The 19,704-nt window shown below is 38.5% G+C and overlaps 1 protein-coding gene across 2 annotated transcripts in view; it reads right to left on the bottom strand.

Annotated features, from left to right (window-relative positions):
- The window catches only part of DOK7 (docking protein 7), a 64,864-nt gene that overhangs the window by 36,195 nt on the left and 8,965 nt on the right, over positions 1–19,704 (bottom strand). For both annotated transcript variants that reach the window (XM_084517514.1, XM_084517515.1), the window contains 3 exons: positions 12,834–12,953; positions 5,221–5,328; positions 1,812–2,686 (listed from right to left, as the gene is read on the bottom strand). In XM_084517514.1, coding sequence (XP_084373640.1) covers positions 1,812–2,686; positions 5,221–5,328; positions 12,834–12,953 — 1,103 coding nt within the window. The remainder of the gene's footprint in view (positions 1–1,811; positions 2,687–5,220; positions 5,329–12,833; positions 12,954–19,704) is intronic.

The following is a 19,704-nucleotide window of genomic DNA, read 5'->3' as shown; positions in this document are numbered from 1 at the left end:
ATATATACACACATACAAATAAAAGTAATGGGTTTGTATGTCACAGAATGCTTACTTTCAACTGCCTGTCTGCCACTGATGTCCAGGGAAAGCATAGATAAAATCATCTCTAAACTGACAATTCAGAGCACCCATAAAGATTTAGACCATATAAGCTAACCCCAGCCCAACTGGTTCTTTCCTTGCTGCCTCCAACAAAGCCAAGTTGGAGCCTGAGCACCAGAGAGCACCTCACCACCCGCACTGCAGGAAGAGCAGAAGTGGGAGGCTGAGTCTCAGGCCCTTGCATCCAGCCAAGCTTTCAAAATTAGGCTGGAGGGCTTGCAGATGGCTGGTTTGGATGGCCTCAGAAGAGCACTGATCCTAAAAAGCAGCACAGGCACAACCTCCGCCTCCTACACCAGCATTTCCCTTCCTCCCAAATGCCACAAGTACACAACAAAGAAATGTCCAAGGTGCTCTCACGCTGCTGTTACAGAACCACACAAGCACCTCAGGCACGAAGGATGTTCTAGGTTTCAGATGCACAAACAGCCAATGATGCAAATACATGAAACACCACATGAGAAGAAAACAGCCCCTAAAGTTTATAAACTTCTAATTTCTTTCTTAACTTACTCTACACTCAAATCCTTCTCACAGCAGTGATTTACGTAATCCCACATGCTGAATTAAGAAGTATACACTTCAACAGCAGTACTTAATTCCTCATACAGAGGTCTCTCTTGCTGAATCCTTACTTCACACATTCCTAATTTGAGCACTCCCTGACTTTACTCCTCTGACTTTACCAGCACTTCAAGAGCTCACCAACACAGCTTTGCCTTCTTTTTATTTATCAAAAAAGAAAAAAGTATTCTCCAGAATAGATAAAAACAGAAATATTTTCTTCACGCAATGTATAAAGCTTACTGTCATAAAAAGCCAAGAATTTAAGAATTTAACAGGGTTCAGAAAACTTTTGGGAACAAAGTCACAGTAACAGATAGCGATAGAGATAAAAACGTGTTTAGAAAGGTATATGAATCTCCATGCTTCAGGTTTTAAGTTTTTCTGTGACTGGTGATCAAAAATAACTTTCCCTGCAAGAACACTGTCTGGTTTTGTATACCTCCTCAAAATATCTGTCAGAGGCCAGTTATAAATACCGGCTTATAATAAATACTTATAATACTTATATATATTATTATAATACTTATATATATTATTATAATACTTATAATAAATGGATTCAGTGATCTGTTATGGAGTGCCACACTAACTGGGCTATCTTCTCTTTCCCCAGTAAGAAGCTTCACTAATCTAGCTTTTTCTTGTGCAAGATATGCTCACAAACTCCGTTAATAAAGAAAATAGAAACATTAACAAATAAAAATATGCACCATGGCCATCCTTAAGCACAGGCTATTTGGCCTCTCTTCTTTCCTCTTTTGAAGTGCCAGCAGCAAGACAGATCAATGACCGCCATACTAAATTATTGTTACTATATGACAAATTCAGCCCTCTGGTGTGCCTGTAAAGCTTCCATCTCTGTCACCACAAGCCACTCACATACACTCAAAGACAAAACTGGCCAATTTAAAAGCAATGATTGATGGCCTATATTATTCAGTGTTTTCTTGATCAGGCACAGATTTTGAGGAACTTGTGTACTAAGCCTCTGAACTTGAGCATAAACGACACAAAAGTAAATATCTATTACAATTATAAAGGAAATAATATTTATGACTTGCAAGTTAAGCCATTTTAAATTAATCATGCTCTATCATTAAGTAAGGCTTGTTAGCATCTGCTCAGTGTTAGGTATTTACCTTTAGTCCACCACAGATTGGACAAGCGGAAAAAAGAGCTCTTGTCATCCCAAGGTGGGGGCTACAAGTGTCATAGGGGTCAGCTGAGACTCCACTAGGTGGTGCCAACTCACTACTTTTGGAGTCTAACACCTGTCCTTGTGGCTTTGTATCTGACCACCTCGAAACAAAATCCACATGTGTCTCATCACTTGAGTCCTTGGTGCTTTCTGGGAGTAAGGATGAAGGCCTCCCTCGGTCCTGGCTGTGCTCAGCCGCCCTCTGTGCTTCTAGGCGTGGTAGTAGCAGTTTCGGGTCACTAGCACCATGAGGTGGCAGGGTCTGGTCCTTGGGTAGTGTGGAATCTGCACTCTTCGGTTGCACATCTTTAGCAGCTGCCTGTAACAAACTCCTGGGTGTGTCATAAATATGTCTGAGAGAGCTGGGAATCTGATACTCTGATCCCGCACCTCTCTGAGGCTCACTGTGAGGACAAGTACATAAATTCTGATCTGAAGGAAAGTTCAATGGCAGGCTTAGCAACGATCCAAACTCATCACCGTGGCAAATGTCCAAGCTCCCAGCATAGGAAGAGAAGCTTCCAGAGTAAGAGGAGTGACTACCAGTAGCTATTCCACTGTCAGAAGAACTCTGACGACCTATTTCCTGCAGCTGTCTGGATCGGAGGGGCTTCGGAGGTGGTTTTGTGATGCCACGTGCCCCTTCTGGAAGGGTCTTTTCTTCCCCAAGATGAATGCCCTTTGCAGCTGCCAGTCCATGACTCTCTTGTGAGGTGCTGGCTGAAGACTGTTCAGGCCAAATTGTCAATCTGCTCCCAACACTAACATCTGAGTGGCTGGTGTCTGAAGACGAGCTTGAAAGACTTCTATCATCTCCTAGAAAAGAAGAAAACAGATCAACCCATGTTTAAAATACAATGGAGAGACTGACAGCAGAACGAGTATGCACAGAAAGGACCCTAAAATTCTGTCTGCTTTGTAAGGGAAAGTTCTGTCAGAACGCCAGGATTCCTGTAATAATTCCCATCCCCACTGGAAAAATAAAATGCAATAGTATGTTAGCTTACCATAACCCTAGCACATTGTGGAATACACTGCATTCAGGGCTACATTTTTAGAGTTGGTGCACCCAGTTCCCCCCTTTTCAAACATATTTTACTCCTATACAGTTATTTGGCTTTATTTTAGACACTCCTCTTACCGCACAGGACATAGTCACAGAGGCCCATATTCTCAGAACAGCAGAGGGTGTTCTAAAAAACAACTAGTCACTGTAACCCAACACTATACCTAAGAAATTCCAATATTTCTATTTTATCTGAATCAAACAAATGGTTACTCATACTTTTTTTTCCCCTCTACTTAAATCTTACCTGAATGATAAAGTGCATGTTAGAGACAGCAAGAATAAAATCAAACTTAAGACTGTCCTGTCCACTCATGTCTCCCTACACCATACTTCTCCATAATATCCATACCAAAAGGCAATAATACATCATAGCCGCAAATAAAAATGCCAATACTACCATTATGACAATGATTACAAATCTACATAGTAAAAGATCTCCCATGGTTAATTTATGCATACATTGCAATATTTTTTTTTCCTCTTGATACTTGAAAGGACACAATTACAGCTATCTACAGCTATCCACAACAGAAGATAAAAGAAAAAAAGAATAAACATCGGCATAAAAGGGCACTTTTATGGACATTTTCAAACACACAAAACAACACCACCCTCCTGCAACAAAGTTATTTTCTTCATTCGTAGTTAAACCTATTTTATTAAGACAAATACGGCAAAAGCCAACACCAGGATCACTGTGTTGGTATTAATTTTACTTAATTTTAAATCTTGGGCAAAAAGTTACCAAATGAGGAAGATATGTAAGGGGTCCACCACAAAACACAGCATAAGCTGCAGGTGCTGCTAAACTATTTCTATTTTCAGTTTAGGGGGAAATGTTTAGAACAATTTTCATACTCTGAGTGGAGTAATTCTTGTTATGTACTATCACAAAATAGTAACATTTATTCCATGAAATCTAACCTTTCTTTTCCCGCAGTGTCCACTGCTCGACAATAGCTTGTGACCCCTACACAAATGTAACTCCCAAGATGACATTATGCTGCCACCTAGACAGAAGGCATGAATTACAAAAAATATTGGTGTAGTTCTCAGCAGTATGCCTGATACCTGAAGAAAAATACCTGCTAAATAAAACAGTTAATCTTCTGAAAAAAAAATACCTTTTTAATTGAAAAAAAATAAGATTAGTTTATTTGAAATTACATCCCCTAGTCTAATATATTAGGTAATTTGAAACTTTGGAAGGTAAGCTCTCCCACAGACTTGCCGAAACTAGAACACAGAGCTCCAAGGCAGTGGCAGAACCTAGATGTCCAGATTCAGGCAAATGCCCTCCCATGTTCTTGTTATTATAATTTTCCACAAACACAAATGTTTAATTTTCCAGTGCAAAACTCAAATAATAGTATATGAAAAAGCTTGTTTTGATTCCTCATTCTCTGAGGATTATAATATCATTAGGGAAATGGTGGCAAAAATTCAAGTAAATCTCAAGCAGAGAATGTACACGAAGTTTGGCCACACATTACCTAACCAGAGTGACTGGGTTAAACAGCATGCATGCTTCACTATCCAGTTTCATTTGTTGTACATCAATCTAGTAGAAATATTCAAAGAAGTGTCAGTGGTATTCAGTCACAAACCACTTTATTCAGCAGTGACTAAAAATCAGGACCAAAGTAACCACAGACATGCGTAGAACCAAATAATTAAGCTCTTGACGTCCTTCACTAGCCATTTTTAGGCTTGTAGACTATTTAGAGTCAAGAGCAAAGCAGATGTTTTGAGAATATAACTTTTGTTATTAAGCAATTCAAATTGCAGTTCAGGGCACAGGCCCTTTTACAAATCTAGTGCTAGACACCAATTCTTCTCTGATACATAAATAACTCCAGAAAGGACATGCACAGATACCACCAGAAAAAGAAAAGGAACACAGAACTAAAGCGCAGGATTCCTCAGATTTACTACAGATATCTGCTGTAAGCCTGCTATGTGAACTACACAAGTCAGTTCCTCTCACAGGCTGGCATTAGTCAAGTACTTAATCAGATACCAAACTTGTCACAGGCAATTCATTTGAAGTTACACATGAAGAGTTTCAGCAGGATTCAGCATATTAAAAGATTTTCTTGTATTAATACTGTTTGATCCAAAATTCAGACTGCAACAGCAGCACAAATGAAAAATCTTGACCATCACTCTATTATTTTTCTTTTAAGCTCACCATCTTATAATCATATACACATGGCCATTCCTAAAGCCCAGAAAGGAAGGGAACACTGTTTATCTTTATTTAATTAAAGACACTTCTCACCTCCACTGCCCTGGCGACTTGTATGGGACAGCAAGCTCAAGCGCTTCTCTAATTGCAAAGCTTCATGAGCCAATCTTTCTTCTGAATAGGCTGGATTTGTACTTGGATCTTTAAAAGGAACATACAATAAATAAATAAAAAGAAGATGACAGGAAAATATATAAATAGAAATTTAAAAAGCATTCTTATGTTAGACACTCTATTCTTGTGTTACAGGAGATGGAAAATGCTGATCGGAAAATATATGGGACAATCTGCCTTCAAACACATCCTGGAGAAATGCTACATAACCAGTCATAATTTTAAATGTCAAAGACTTTTGGAAATTATACCCGATATCTGTAAGAGTTGCCACCAAGGACAGAACCCTGAAGAGCACAGCACTGGAGGAAATATCTACAGATCTAGAGGAGTTAAAAGCTAATACATGTATGTGACCTGTAAAATGTGTCCTGACTTCACCAAACTCACCAGGTATTTTATCACCAAGAAAGAAAGAATTTGTCATCCTACAAATTTATAAATCTAGTGAATAAAGTTAAAGTCATAGTGCTTAAAATATTTGATACCCTTACATTACAACTGATACAGATCACCTATTTGCAAAGACATTGTTTTAAAGGTTGATGTTCAGAACATCACTGAGTTCAGAAGTCAGAGGAGAAGCAGTGTGGTGAGCATGTTCCTGTTCAATACAAGATAAGATAAAACGATAAAAAAACAATACTAAGATATGCTGCAGGGGATTTTCTCTATTCATTTTAGTGTATTTGCCATTCCAGCTAAAATTGCTTCACTGCAGAAGGCTCTTTCCATTCCAACAGAAAGACCAGAAGTTACACAGAATGTGGGAGAACTTTCATCAGAAAAACAGACCAGTTTCCTCTAAACCACTTGGTTTGCAACTAGGCATAGAAACAAAACCAGATGTCAAAAGTAATCATAGCCATCATCCCAAGAGAAATCTTGCAGATTTCTTCAAACAGCACTAACAATTGTGTCATGTTCAGCAGTTGCAAAGGATATGGTCTGCTAACTTGCTCATCATCAGAAGTTTCAGAAGCCCTCAATTATCCAGGGAAAGGAATTAATGACAGATAAAGCAGATTAGCTTCCTCACAGCTGTGGCTCTTGTATATTTGATCAACTTTGAAATAACAGCACACCACAAAAACATTTAATCACTGAATCATTTAATAAGGGGAAAAGGAAGAAAATGGCTACACATTGCTATGGTTGAGTTAGTAAAAGAAAAAAAAAAATAGTTGAAATGATGAAAGGACAGTTTCCTTTTCAGCCCAGGTCTTTCCATTTCTAATGATTTGGGTTTGATGTTGTCAACACAAAAGTCAAAGCAAGCTCATAGTCAGGGGAAGTGGCTTTTCCAGATGAGCTGAGGCTCCATACAAGTGCCTACATCACAAATTCTTTCTCCTCTGTGACCCCATTCACACTTTCTGACCTGTCCTGGACAGACGGGACTGCATCACAGTAGCAAAAGTGACAATGCTGAACTTTCTTCTCCACGCAGAGGGATTTTCCATATTTAGCTATCTAGATGAGATTAGCAGAACAAGCCAGGCATACACACAGTCCTGCTATAACAGCATATGTTGGAAATCAAAGATGTTCTAACAGGGACAGGACAACAAGGCCTGTGACAGCCTGTGACAAACAAAGTATGTGACCTCTGTTTCTCCCAGCTGAAACAGCACTTGAGATCAGTGTCTGACACCCTCCAAACCTACCTTTCAGAATAGAAAAGAGGACTGTTTTATATGTATTTTTTAATTATTATTTTGTTAGGTCTCCATTCCTATTTCCCCTGCAATACAACTCACATTAAGTACTGACTAGTTCAAACCTGCTTGAGTCACTGCTTACTCAAATGAAACCCCCAGTGCTTCCACATGGATCTCTGCCAAAGGCAGATCCGAGATTTGGCCACCAGCACCTATGGTGCAACTCAGACAGGTCTATGCAAGGATCTCCTCAGTGGCAAAATGCGTCACAGGCTACTGCTTGAGTCTGTTTTCAGATGTCCTCGGCTCCAGTTACTCTACTGTACGTAGCTAAATGCTCTCATGTCTAAAAAGGTTCAAAAAGGTTCCATGAGCACTTGGAACGGAAAGTTAGCGTAACAGACCCGCAAATGAGTCAAACCAGGATGCAACAGACACCAGTCCTTGCAACAACAAAGAACCATCAGTAGGAAAGATCTTTCCCCTTTCCTCACAAATTTGAGCGCTTGATGCATATTGATTTTCAGAATGTTACTAGAGCACATACACAGCTACAAGCTTTTTAATAACTGCTATCCCTATTGCAGAAGAAAAATGCATTATAACTGAAATTATAAAAAAAAAAAAAAACTGGTCAAGAAATTGCTCCTGCAAAAATGGCCTTGAATAAAATACAAGATAGGGAGGTAGAAGGGAATTAGAAGTGAATCATTAAGCTCCACATTTCAGGTGCTCAACCGCTTCTTGAAACCAACTTCCTAATCAACTAATACACACCTACAGACACAGATCCCCTATGTATAAGACCCTCCTTGCCACATCACTCGTGAGATAGAAACTGCTATCTGAAAACTGGATTCATACGTGCTCTGACCTCTCATTGCCCAGCCTTGGGGAAAAAGGATTATAAGAACCCTTTTTCAGCAAGCACTAGAAGACATCTAGAGAAACCAATTCTAAGCCTACCATGTGTACATAGACCTAAACTCTTAGGCAGATACTATTAGCAGTAGTTTGTCAGTTTTACTGCAGTCTTTGTTTCACATTTAACCTTGAAGTTCTCTGCTAATAAGCAGGACTTCTATAGAAAACACACAAAATACCATTTCCCAGGAGTGCGGTCTTACACCAGAATTTTTGATTATAGACCACCTATCGGTCACCAGGAGGTTTTATTACAACATAAGTCTAAGGTCTGAAGTCACTGGCAGCCACCCAGAATAACCTATGCTCTCCTGCTGTATCAACCTACAAATTAGGTTAAGAAGAAAATAAATAAATAAATAAATAGTGTTTTTTTTTTTCACTCAACAGTTGTACCTCAAAACTCCTAAGTAACTGTGGAATAATTTGCCATATTACTAACTCAGGAGGACAGCAGCAGCATGACCTGTACTGAGGCAGCTGTCCAAGGAAGTTCAGGCAGCTTCTGCCCACACAACATCCTACAGCAGTTCCAACAACTCAGAGCAATTTGGTACCTTCATTTCCCAAACTCTAGGCAAATGTATCCTATAATGTTATTTACTCCCATGGAATCTAGGCAATTAGATTCACTCAAGTTCTTCAGTTACAAAAGTGCTTTATCATTTCCCAACCAGAAACGGTTTCCTTGCTATAAAGAAAAATCTTTTGTCTGAGGCAGTCACCAAAAGTTTTTTAAACCCTGCTTTGGGGCAAAGAGGAAAGGATTACATCAAATTTGGCTGGACTAAAAATGTCTCTGATGGAGATTTTATTTTTATATTATGTTGGTGGTTATTCATTAGAGCCACATTAGCTGCTCATTGTGGGAGATTTTGAATACTTTGGTAATACACAAATAAATTGTCATTGTAATTCAAAGCTCCAAGGTTGTTTGGTAAGCACCTGCCAGGAAGAATGCATCATATCATGTTAAGTCAGCAGCTACTTAAGATATTTTTGATTATATGCATCCTTAAAATGCAACTGGTTAATTACTTTGCTAAACAAAGTTAGATAAATTAGGCTGAACATCTGTCCTTTCCTCCTTTGTAACTGCAGTCATATTTGCAAATCAGGCCTGGCCCCTCACCTTCATGCTAACATCTCCACACCCTGTAAGATGTCTGGATGAATGCAAAGATGTCCTAAAAGTTTGAGGAGGATCCACTTGGTACAGATAACTGCAGAAGGCAGCCACAGAGCTGTCTTGCAATGGTCAAAGGTGTATCAAGCTTCAACAAAAAGAAAGAGCATCAGATAGATCCTCAGCAAGCAGCACTGTACATTCTCAGTCAGTCACAAAGCATCCTGAAAAAGCTTCCAAAATTAAAAGAGAGCATCAAGACTATCAACATTACACTTGGAGTCTCTCCAGCCTGCAAGACTAGGCTGTCCCTTAGCCTTAGCCAGGTTTACAGGGTACAGATCTGTCTCATGCAACAAAGAAGGATATCACCAGTAGATGGTTGGCCCTTTGCTGTGTTCATCTTTGGAATTAAAGATGACTCTTGTTAGTGAAAAGAAGGAATTCAACACACACCTGATAAGCAAACAGTTCTCAGATAACATGCGTGAAAATTCAGTATAGATTACAAACCATGCCATCAGTGACTCAGTACTTTGTCAATACCTAGACTTCTGTCAAGACAAGAACAAAAAATTCTCTGGCCTGGTTTACTAAATATCCTCTCAAGGGAAAAAAAAAAAAAAAAAAAAAAAGGACTGTGCATGTAGCCAATTACAGCAATTATATCAGCCAGCAGCTGGGGAAAAATAAGCAGTCCAAAGACCTCCTGTCACTCAATTAAATCCTTTATTAAAATATTACACTGCCTAAAACCATCTACAGATACATACACTACCTTTGGATTTCCACTCAATGTCATGTCTTAAAAGGTGAGACCTTGTTACACAGCCTTTAACAAATCAACTGCATTTTGGTATGCTTCTTCTAAATTGGTGGGCTTCCAAAATAAGCACTATACAGTGGTAAACTGTAAAAGAGCTAACATTCTTTTCATTTTCTATTTTATTTTGTATGTACACATAACAGAATTATTTTTATCATGATAATATTCCCATTCACTTGCTATGCATTTCAAAAAAAAAAATAAAAAATAAAAAATTACAGAGCAATTCAGGTTGGGAGGGATCAAAGGAGTTCTCCAGTCCAACCTGCTGCTCAAAGCAAGGTCAGTTATGAAATGTCAGACCAGATTTTGCGACTTGCTATAGAGTCAGTCAAGTTTATGAGTTCCACTCCACAACATTTTCACTTACTATATATTTTACAGATGACATACATACACACAATAATCAAATGCATCTATATAAGAATACCAAGCTTTTAAAGAGATAGGGTGTATTTTTTAAAATTGCAATCCCAAAATGAAGATGTGAATATAGTACTTGATCAAATTTCCTTTGCACATGCAGTGTACATGTATATCTTTATATACTTTAGTGCTCCATTTAACTACAGTTAAATGAGGTGTTTGTACATAAGGAGCCACCGGTGTCATTCATTACCCTTTTCAAATGGCAGACTAAGCAAATGCTGACTGTATAATTATATTTGTCAGGCATGTATTGGAACCCAAGAACACTGTCAATATGACTTTTTTTTTCACCACGTTTTTTCTACATAAGATTGGTTTTGTGTCTTTGCCTTTCTTGGGAATCCCTAATAGTTATTCAAGCGTATTTCATGTTTAAATTGGAGAGGTACAGCCAAAAGCAAGAAGCTGGCAAACCGTGGAAAAAGCTGCTACCTATGAAAGCTTTTAAGCAAAATAAATTATAGAAAAACAGAACATTGCATATATAAAGCACAGTCAAGGGTGTGCAGCACTTCACGCTGCAGTAAATATGAATAATATTGATGGTTTTTGGTAAAATCCTCAGTTTGTGGATTTTTATCTAGTTATCTGAGGTGTGCAGATGACTAATTTATTTACCATATCCCTTTCAAAAGGTTGCATGCATTCCAGTACTCTTACCAGATACAGTATGCAGCTGGTAGAGACTTGACCTTTTCAAGCAATACAGCAGGTTTTGTGCAGCAGCATACTTGATAAGTGAGGTTATTTTATGGATGAATCACTAGTATCGTATATGTGTACGTGCATTGAACAGGTCTGTGTAAGCTTCTGAATGGGACAATAAATGGAGGAGAACATGAAAAATAAAAAGTTTCTACGAAGGAGAAGGTATAACATGGGTAACAAAAAAATGGAAGAGACAAGGTTAGAGATACCGTAAAATAACAGATGGACCAAAGTAGCTTGGAAAGGGGCCACAGAGGAGTATGCAAGAACATGAGCGCAGTTCCCTACAGAACACTGGTCTCGTCTTGACCAAGGAAACAAACTGAAATCCAGTGGCTGACTACATCTCAGTGGCAGGTCTATCAAGCCAAGAAGACAAATGAAACAGACCCCAAAAAAGAGGTTGCACAAATCACCAACTCATCCTCAGGATTTTCCACATCCACTGGATGTGCTCACTGAGATCAGAATGCTTGAAGGAGGGAAAGGAATGTGGTATGTAACTATGTATAACAATGTACAAACGATAACTGAATTGATAATTAAGATGCAAAAGCAAATTTACTTCCACATATCCAGAAAAAAACATTTTTCAAATAATGTGCCATCATTAAAAAAAATAGTAATAATAAATTTAAATGAAAAAGTCATTGTAAGCATAACTTTTCTGGATATCCATTTTTGTTAAATGAAAGATTTAGGGAAAGTTTTAGAAATACTGAAAATACGCATTAGATGGCAAAGCTTTAAGTATTAGCACTGTTTTAGGGGGAGTGAAGCGGGTTGATTGTTTTTTTGGTGGTTGTGGTTTGTTTTTTAACCACTCCTCTTAGTTCAATGTAAACACACATCATCATATAAGAAGAACGAGATCTCATTGCCTACTATGCCACTTGGTTGTTTAATGTACCTTGCTGTTACAATAATGGGAAGAAGAGAAAATCAACCTTGTGGCTACTTTGTTTACCTTAACTAACTTTTTGCAGTTTATTTTCACAAGTTTCGTATCCAGACCTAACATTTTCCATCATACTTCCTTCCTGAAATTGATTATCTTACAACAGTGATAAAACCTTGTAAAACACCTATTAAATGTCTAACACTTAAACAGAAACTTTAAATATTTCCTATACATCCTGCCTTGTCCTTCACCATTCTTTCAGCCTATTCCCACTATATCACATTGCCAATACACAGATATTTTTCTGCAATCTTATTTCCACACATTTGCCCTGTTTGACAGGGTAATTCCAACTCAACACTGTATTTTTTTCATCTGCTGAAGTCAAAAGGCAACAGGGCTTACTGTGATTCTAATTTTCTTTCCAACCGTTACAGTACATGCAGCATTTACCATGAAATAAGAAAATGAATTTAATCCTTGCACATCAGAAAAAAAAGCTGCAAAACTGAAACTGATAGAGGCCTGACAAAACTTAAGGTTGGCAAGACTTTTCTAAGTGTTCGGGATGAACTCAAAATACCCCAGAAGTTAGTTTTCCAGGTTTCAGTTCACTAAACTATCAAAATAGTAATTCTGACATGGAACCAAGTTGCACTGTGCAAGTTTAAAACTAAAGGTTAGGAATCCTCACAACTCAAACTGCTATATTTTAGAACCTTTAAAAAAGAGAAGGCTAAAGATAGCAATATCAACAGAAATCTGAATGAGCCAGAGCAACAGGGTGAAACTGGGTACATTCAACTGATACATCTGTACTGTGACATTTCAGAATGAAAAACGCTTTGCACTTTCTGCACCCTTAGTGTCTGCAAGCTGTTCTTACAATCAGAGCAGTAAGTGCTAGACATGGCAAGTTCCTACTTTGCTCGGTCACGCTGTACTTCCTATATTAACCTGGTAGGACTGGACGCAAACCAAAAGGGCCTTTCGTCGGGGAGATGCCACGGACGATACAGTCGAACAGAAAGCTGATCTGCTCCCCTTCAGCACAAGAAAGGAAAAAAACACCGGCCCCTGCAAGAAAGCACAACATAAATGCGTGTTTTTTCACCTGGATACATCAGAAATATATTTAGCTGAAGCTATTTATAACATAGCAATCAAAACCATATAAAATGCAAGCCATGAAAAGAAATCAACAAGACATTCTGCAAACAGAAAACCAAAAATGGGTCAGCATACACAGTATGTCATGAAAATACACATAAATTCAACAGCTAATTAATCATTTAAGCTGCTTTTCTGCAACGCAGACAGTTAGAGTAATGCCAAAACGCAAACCATATGCTCTACAGCTGTCTGGGTCTTTTACTCTCAGTTACCCCTAGAATTCTGTAGATCCAATCTTAGCTATGTAAGTGTCAGAGATACTGAAAGTGTTAAAGCAAAATGAACCAGGTTAATTCTATTTTTACTCAATTATATCAAAGAATAGTGTTTTATATCCTATATTGATCGGGATTTTGTTATATTGCTGCATTATATTATATTTTTTTCTACTTGTTAGAACAACCTAGACTAAGTCCTATGTGCCTATTATTAACAGAACGTAACACGACTCCACAGGTTGTCATCAGATCTTTACCCTTCGCTCTATTCTGATATTTTGCTTTCCATTCATTAAGAATAGCCCCAAGCAAAATTAGAATGAGAATCACTAAATAAACAAACAAGTTCTGAGCTGCATGATATATAGCTACGCGAACAAGACACGAGACTAAAAATGCTCCACAGAACATTTTGTTTGAGAACCGTCAGCCCGAATCGTACTCACATCAGAGAAGAAGTGTAGCTGGCCTTCTTGATGATCTGAAAACATTAGGCAAAATACCCTCCACCCCAGTAAGCAGTGAAATTAGCATATAGATTTTTAAAAAGTGCTGCCAGTTCACCAGAACCTAGCACACTAGAAAACCAGAAATCAAATCTTAGTCCTGCAAAGAATTTTATGTATTACTCTCATAGGGGCTTGGGTCATTAATTTGGGTATAAGTTTGGCTTTGATATATTTCTCTAGCCTTTTCTGAGTTGCATGGATATTTTTGTCAATTTTACTTAAAGCAGCAGCACCGGTCTTGACCAGAACACTTCCACGCCCACCACTTTCCACACATATCCCTAGTCTATCCAAGAGGATCCACATTTCACTTGAGCAATGGATATGCTTTTGATTGCTTGACAAAGAGCTATTGGATTCAAATAAAGGTGATAATAAAACATAGACCACAAAGTATTTTAGGAAATTAGATATAGCCAGCAAGGAGTAAAGGACTACTCCAGGAAAAAGCGATTTCTGGTTCACAATTGTGTCATTCCTAGTTTTTGTCACATCTGAGTCTCTGCCTGCTTTGTTTTAATCTGTTCAAGACTAGGGTGCTTCTTCTAATCTGCAGCATCTTCTAATTTGCTATATCACACCATCATATATATTCCTCTCCAGATCTTACTGATCAACACTTTTTTAGTTGAAACAAAGAAATCCTGCTCCTGGTCCGGTTTATTTCATTTGGCAAACTGCTATAAACACAACTGGAATTAGAATTCATTTGCTGGTACTCATTCAGACATACTAGAGAATTGGCTTGCCAACATTTCCAGAGTATAAGGTCTGAAACATTACTTGAGACTCAAGTTAGACAAATATTAAAACACGAAGCTATGTTTAAGCAACTGAATTAAGACTGACACACACACTGGCTCATGAAATATAAGCCAGAGTAAATCCTACTTTACATTTTTGATACTGTTTTTTTTTTGTTTGTTTGTTTTGTTTTGTTTTTTAAGCTATTTGTCCTGAACTTTCTCACAGCACATATACACGCAATGGCTTCAGTATCAAAAACCATCTAGGAGATTACAACACTATCCATGCAGTCTGACAGGTGTGAAAGTTTCAGGTGGTGACTCACACACAGTTTTGTCTCACTTCCCCCTCTTCAAGAGATGACCAAGAATCAAAGAATTCTGTATTAGAAAGAGTTGGGTGCAAAGTATGCATTCAGAAACTTGAAATTCAGCTCTTGATCTGTGCTCCTTCTCCCATTGAGTAAAAATCAGTTTGCCTCATCTTAAAGGGTATGACTCTTCCCCTGTGAATCATGTCTATGCCAAAGGACATGCCTTTCTTGAGGAAGTGAAGTGGCACAAGGCTTTGCTAAACATGACCTTCTCATCCCATTCACAATAAGTAGACAGGGTATGGAGACAACATAACAGAGAACGTTCATACCTAAAGCACGGTGATGGACTATGTGGCCTAATATCTCAGAAGAATCCTACACATCCATGTTACCACTCAGGAAAAGAAGATAGCTCCAATATTTCTGCACATAAAGATTTCATCTGGACTGCTTGTTCTTGTATCACTATTGTTAAGAAGAGTGCTTCTTAAACTCCTGGGAGGCTCTACAAGCCTGTAGCTTTAAACAAAAAAAGTAAATGTGTGCAGAAATTTACTTCTGTATGAATTGGCTACTTAATTCAAGGCATAATTTCTATGGAGAACTAATACACATTTGGAAATTCCAAAAACAAATCTGAATGCCTTTATATAAGTTGTGCAAGCAGTGTATACACATGCCTAGCCCAGGGGTTCAAATCCAATATATGCACATATCCGTCATTTCTTTACAGATTTCATTATTCACTTGATCACCGTAACTGCTGATCAACTCGCACGAGATACGTTTTATTTCTTGTTTTGTTAGACAGAACTAGGAGAGAAGAAGCTAAGGAGTCCTTGCAAAATACATCAGGTGAGATGAATGACTAGGTAAGGTTCAAAGAAGTTATGTTCTGAAAACATACATAAAAGCCAGCAATTACATTTGTTCTCCACTTTCTTGTGAAAGTTGTGAAATTCACTACTGGAAATTACACATCTCAGCCATGTGCTGGAACAGATTTGGTTCACAAGCATTTGGAAGCTGAGGAATATGTGGTATGCATCACTGTAATGCCATGCAGCTGTTTGCTAGACTGAAGAGCACTCTCTCCCTTTTCCCCCCCCCTTCCTCCCTCGGGTAAGAGACTCAGTGAAAGAAGTTGCTTGAATTCACTAAGAGTTTCCTACCATGTTATGCTATTTTGTACCACAATTATTATGCTTTTTGTTCCTTTGAATGGGTACAGGCAGGGGACAAGATGCAAAAACATCTGGCCATGGCAATCAAAGGTTTGTAACTATGCCAGGTATCAAGACAGACACTTCTAAAGAAAAAAAAATAAATATTAATATCATGCACAAAAATATAGTAGGACCCTTTTCAAAATACTTTGTAATTTTGGTGGCCGGCAGCCAAAGATTAATTCATACTAAAAAAAACAGGTACACTGGAGAGCTACTGACTAGCTGCTGCATCTTACAGGGAAGACAGCTGGGCTTACTTAGCCTAGCAAAAGAGACACAGAGCATAAATAAAGGCTCTAAAAATGTCCTAAGAGGTAAGCATCAGAGAGAACGAGAACATGATGCTAAAGGACAATGACAGTACAACAATCTTGGATATAAGAACAAAAAATTAGGCTGGAAAATTTTTAAAAAGAATTTATAAGACCATGGATATAAATGGATCTACAAGACTCAAGACCACATTCTAGCCTAATGCACACTTTGACGCATTTTAAAGGATTAGAGAGTCACAACAACGCCAGTGTTCAAAACAGCAATGGACCTTCAGAAACAGTCAGGAGCCACTCAGAAATCACATTCGTTATTTGGGTATGCCTCACCACAACTTCAAACAGCATTTTAATTAAGGGTATATCAAGAAATGCAGAATACCTCCCTGAAACCAGAAAAGTTTCCCTTGAAAGATAAGGTATCTTATTTGTTCCTTTTTTCACCTGCAACATTTTGACTCAATTTCTGGGGAATACTCCCAATTTACAGTAGTGTAAAAAGAAAGAAAGAAAAAAAACACTCACAGAATATTCCATTCTTTAAAAGCAGCACCCAGAAATTAGGGTAAGATTAAAGGATAGAGGGAGGCTGGGGGAAAAACCAGCATAACATAGGTAATTTAGTGCTTCAAGCTCCTGGAGCAAATCCATCACCAATAGCTTCACATTTGCATCATCCATCCACATTTCATACCAGACATTCTTTACACAGCTGGCATCCTGGCCTATGAAGCGAACCATTTAGGTTTTCTGCAATGCGGAAATAAGATACAGCCGCAATCAATAAGCCCAAATCAGCTGAAATTCTTGGAGCACAGCAACTGTATCAAATCCAGAACTACTTACAGAAGATATGCCACAATTAAACTAAATAATGTAAATGGAGAGCTATTTATATATCCTATTAATTTGGGGCTTTCTTACACAACCAAGCTTTAAGTTTGGGAGCAGCGACCAGAATACGGGATCTGTCCCTGTAGCTGTGCTCCCAATTGCAAGGATACAGAAGCATACTGCACTTTTCTCTTCTAATCCCAGGGAGACACCTTCCAGGCCCCGTACTGAGCCTAGACCCTTCTTTCTGCAAGCACCAGTTTCTCCTCAGCAGGAAGAAACCAAATATTTGAAGCCCTGAAGGAAACCAGGAACTGAGGTTTCCCACTCCATAGTAGTATTGTGACCAGAAGAGACACACAGAGCAACACAACCACCACCACTTCAACTTTTCTAGAGATGTTTCAGTGTCCTCTCCAGTAAGGCAACTGACAGAGGAAAAAAAAAAAAAAAAAAAAAAAAGATTCCATGTTTGTTTGGTTATTATCATTTTAATGCTCACCTAGGGACCCAGAACATCTTCACTCCCACCTCCCAGAATTAGTCTGCAGGAGCAGAATTTAGCCTGTTCATTGACCCTGAATCTACTTGGAAGAACCCCAAGGTACGCAGTCCTGGAGAGAAAATGGATCCAGGAGAGCTGACTGATTCCAGCTGACTGAGCAACTAGAAGGGTGTCTACAAGTGTATTAGCAGAAAAGGGAAAACTAGGCCAGGCTTCAGCCTACTGCTGAATGGGGTGGTGGACCTGGTGACAAAGGACATGAAAAAGACTAAAATGTTCAACGTAAGTAAAGTAAATGAAAGTCCCTGTATGTTAGTAATGCTGTAATATGTGCTTGCATTTGCTACCTAATCCAATAAGAAGACTGAAACAGTTATTCCTTAGATGCTGTAATGAAAATGAAATACAAACTGAAGGTCATCTATATTCACATCTTTGGTATCACAAACACGGTTTGTATTACTTACTCCTCTAACTTTATTTGGAGAAATACACATCTTTAACAACATCACGAGTGATGCATAGAATTATAGGGTGATATACTATTAATCTAATATATTCCATTCCAGTTATAAATACAGATTATAACAGTACATGGCCAATAACACAGACCCACTCAATTTCATTACAAAAAAATCAAAGGAAGAGAAAAGTTGTTTGTTTTTTAAACTGAGGTAGATCCTATCAAAATGTACCTTCTTCCTTTATGCTAATATCAAGTGCCGTATTGCTGAATACTCAGAATTGAGTTGTCATCAAAACAGTTACTGTGGAGATGCTATACTCAGATTTCTGGACACAGGCAACCCTCCAACAGCAAATATAAAACAAACACATGATTTGGGTAAGCTGTACAACCAAGGAGCACATATTGCGTGCCTCAAAGCAAGGCTCTAGAGGACCTCCTAGAAAGCTGTTATAGATATACCTTCAAGCAAACAAGAGTCCAGCAGGCAGGAGAGTGGCTCAGCCATCTAACTTTTTGTTACTTACCTCCCGCAGACCGCCTTCTTTGCCGATCTGCAGTGCCCGTAAGGCCACACTGGTTACCAAAGGAGTATCAGTGGTACCCACATCCTCAGGGAATCTTGGCAGGGAACAAGGTCTTGTACTAGAGGCACTTGATTACTCATCCACCACTCCTGACAGCACTGTGTTCATAAACCCAGCCTCACCCTGTGCACATTCTTGCAATCCTGTTGCATGCTGAGATGGTCTGACTGTACCAGCAAACACCATGGCAGCAATTTCCTGACTAGTTGCAAGGTAACCAGCACACATAAGTGTTCAAATAGCGAACCACACATTTCACAGATTTGGTTCAGGCAGCCACTAAAGAAAGATACTACCACACAAGATAGGTGATAAATAAGTCAGCACATGCTATTTTGATCTGCAAATACCCCTTAGTTTAATCCTTTAAAGAATGAAAGCCAGAACTGACGTTGTATCCATTCATCAACATTAAAATAAAAATCACACGTTAAGGATAGGTAAATGTCTATTTTCTATACCCTATCACAACGTCCCTCTCAAAACTATAGTATATCCAACAAACGGACTCTTCAGGAATGTGTGGGGAAAAATTCTTTTTCAGTTGGTGCTGAACATTCCTTCTGGAAAAAGCATGAAAGAAAAAAAGCCAATTGTGGGGGTTTTGTTCAGTTATTTTTTTTAAATGAGAACCTCAGTCCCAACATCCATCATTGTCTTCTGCTGGTCATTTCTACTTTTGGGTAGCTCTCAATATTATTTTGTCTTCTTCCATATTCTAATGAAAGTCTGCATAAAACGTGTGGGATCCACAGGTATTCCATTTGCCATCAATTACGTGCTCCAAAAATTAAGCCATTAATTGAAGCCCTTATTAGTAAGAAATTACTGTCTTCTTTCTCTGAGGCACCTACTTTAGGATTTAAGGGAAAAACTGAATTTAACGTACCACAGAAGGTACTGCTCTACCTTCTACTCCCTAAAAATTACAGATGCTCTACTTCCCTAGAGAGCCTCAGGACTACAAATTAC

This window comes from Aythya ferina, assembly GCF_964211825.1.
Source record: "Aythya ferina genome assembly, chromosome: 4".
NCBI classification, from domain to species: domain Eukaryota; kingdom Metazoa; phylum Chordata; class Aves; order Anseriformes; family Anatidae; genus Aythya; species Aythya ferina.
This window is presented reverse-complemented; position numbering and strand designations above follow the sequence as displayed.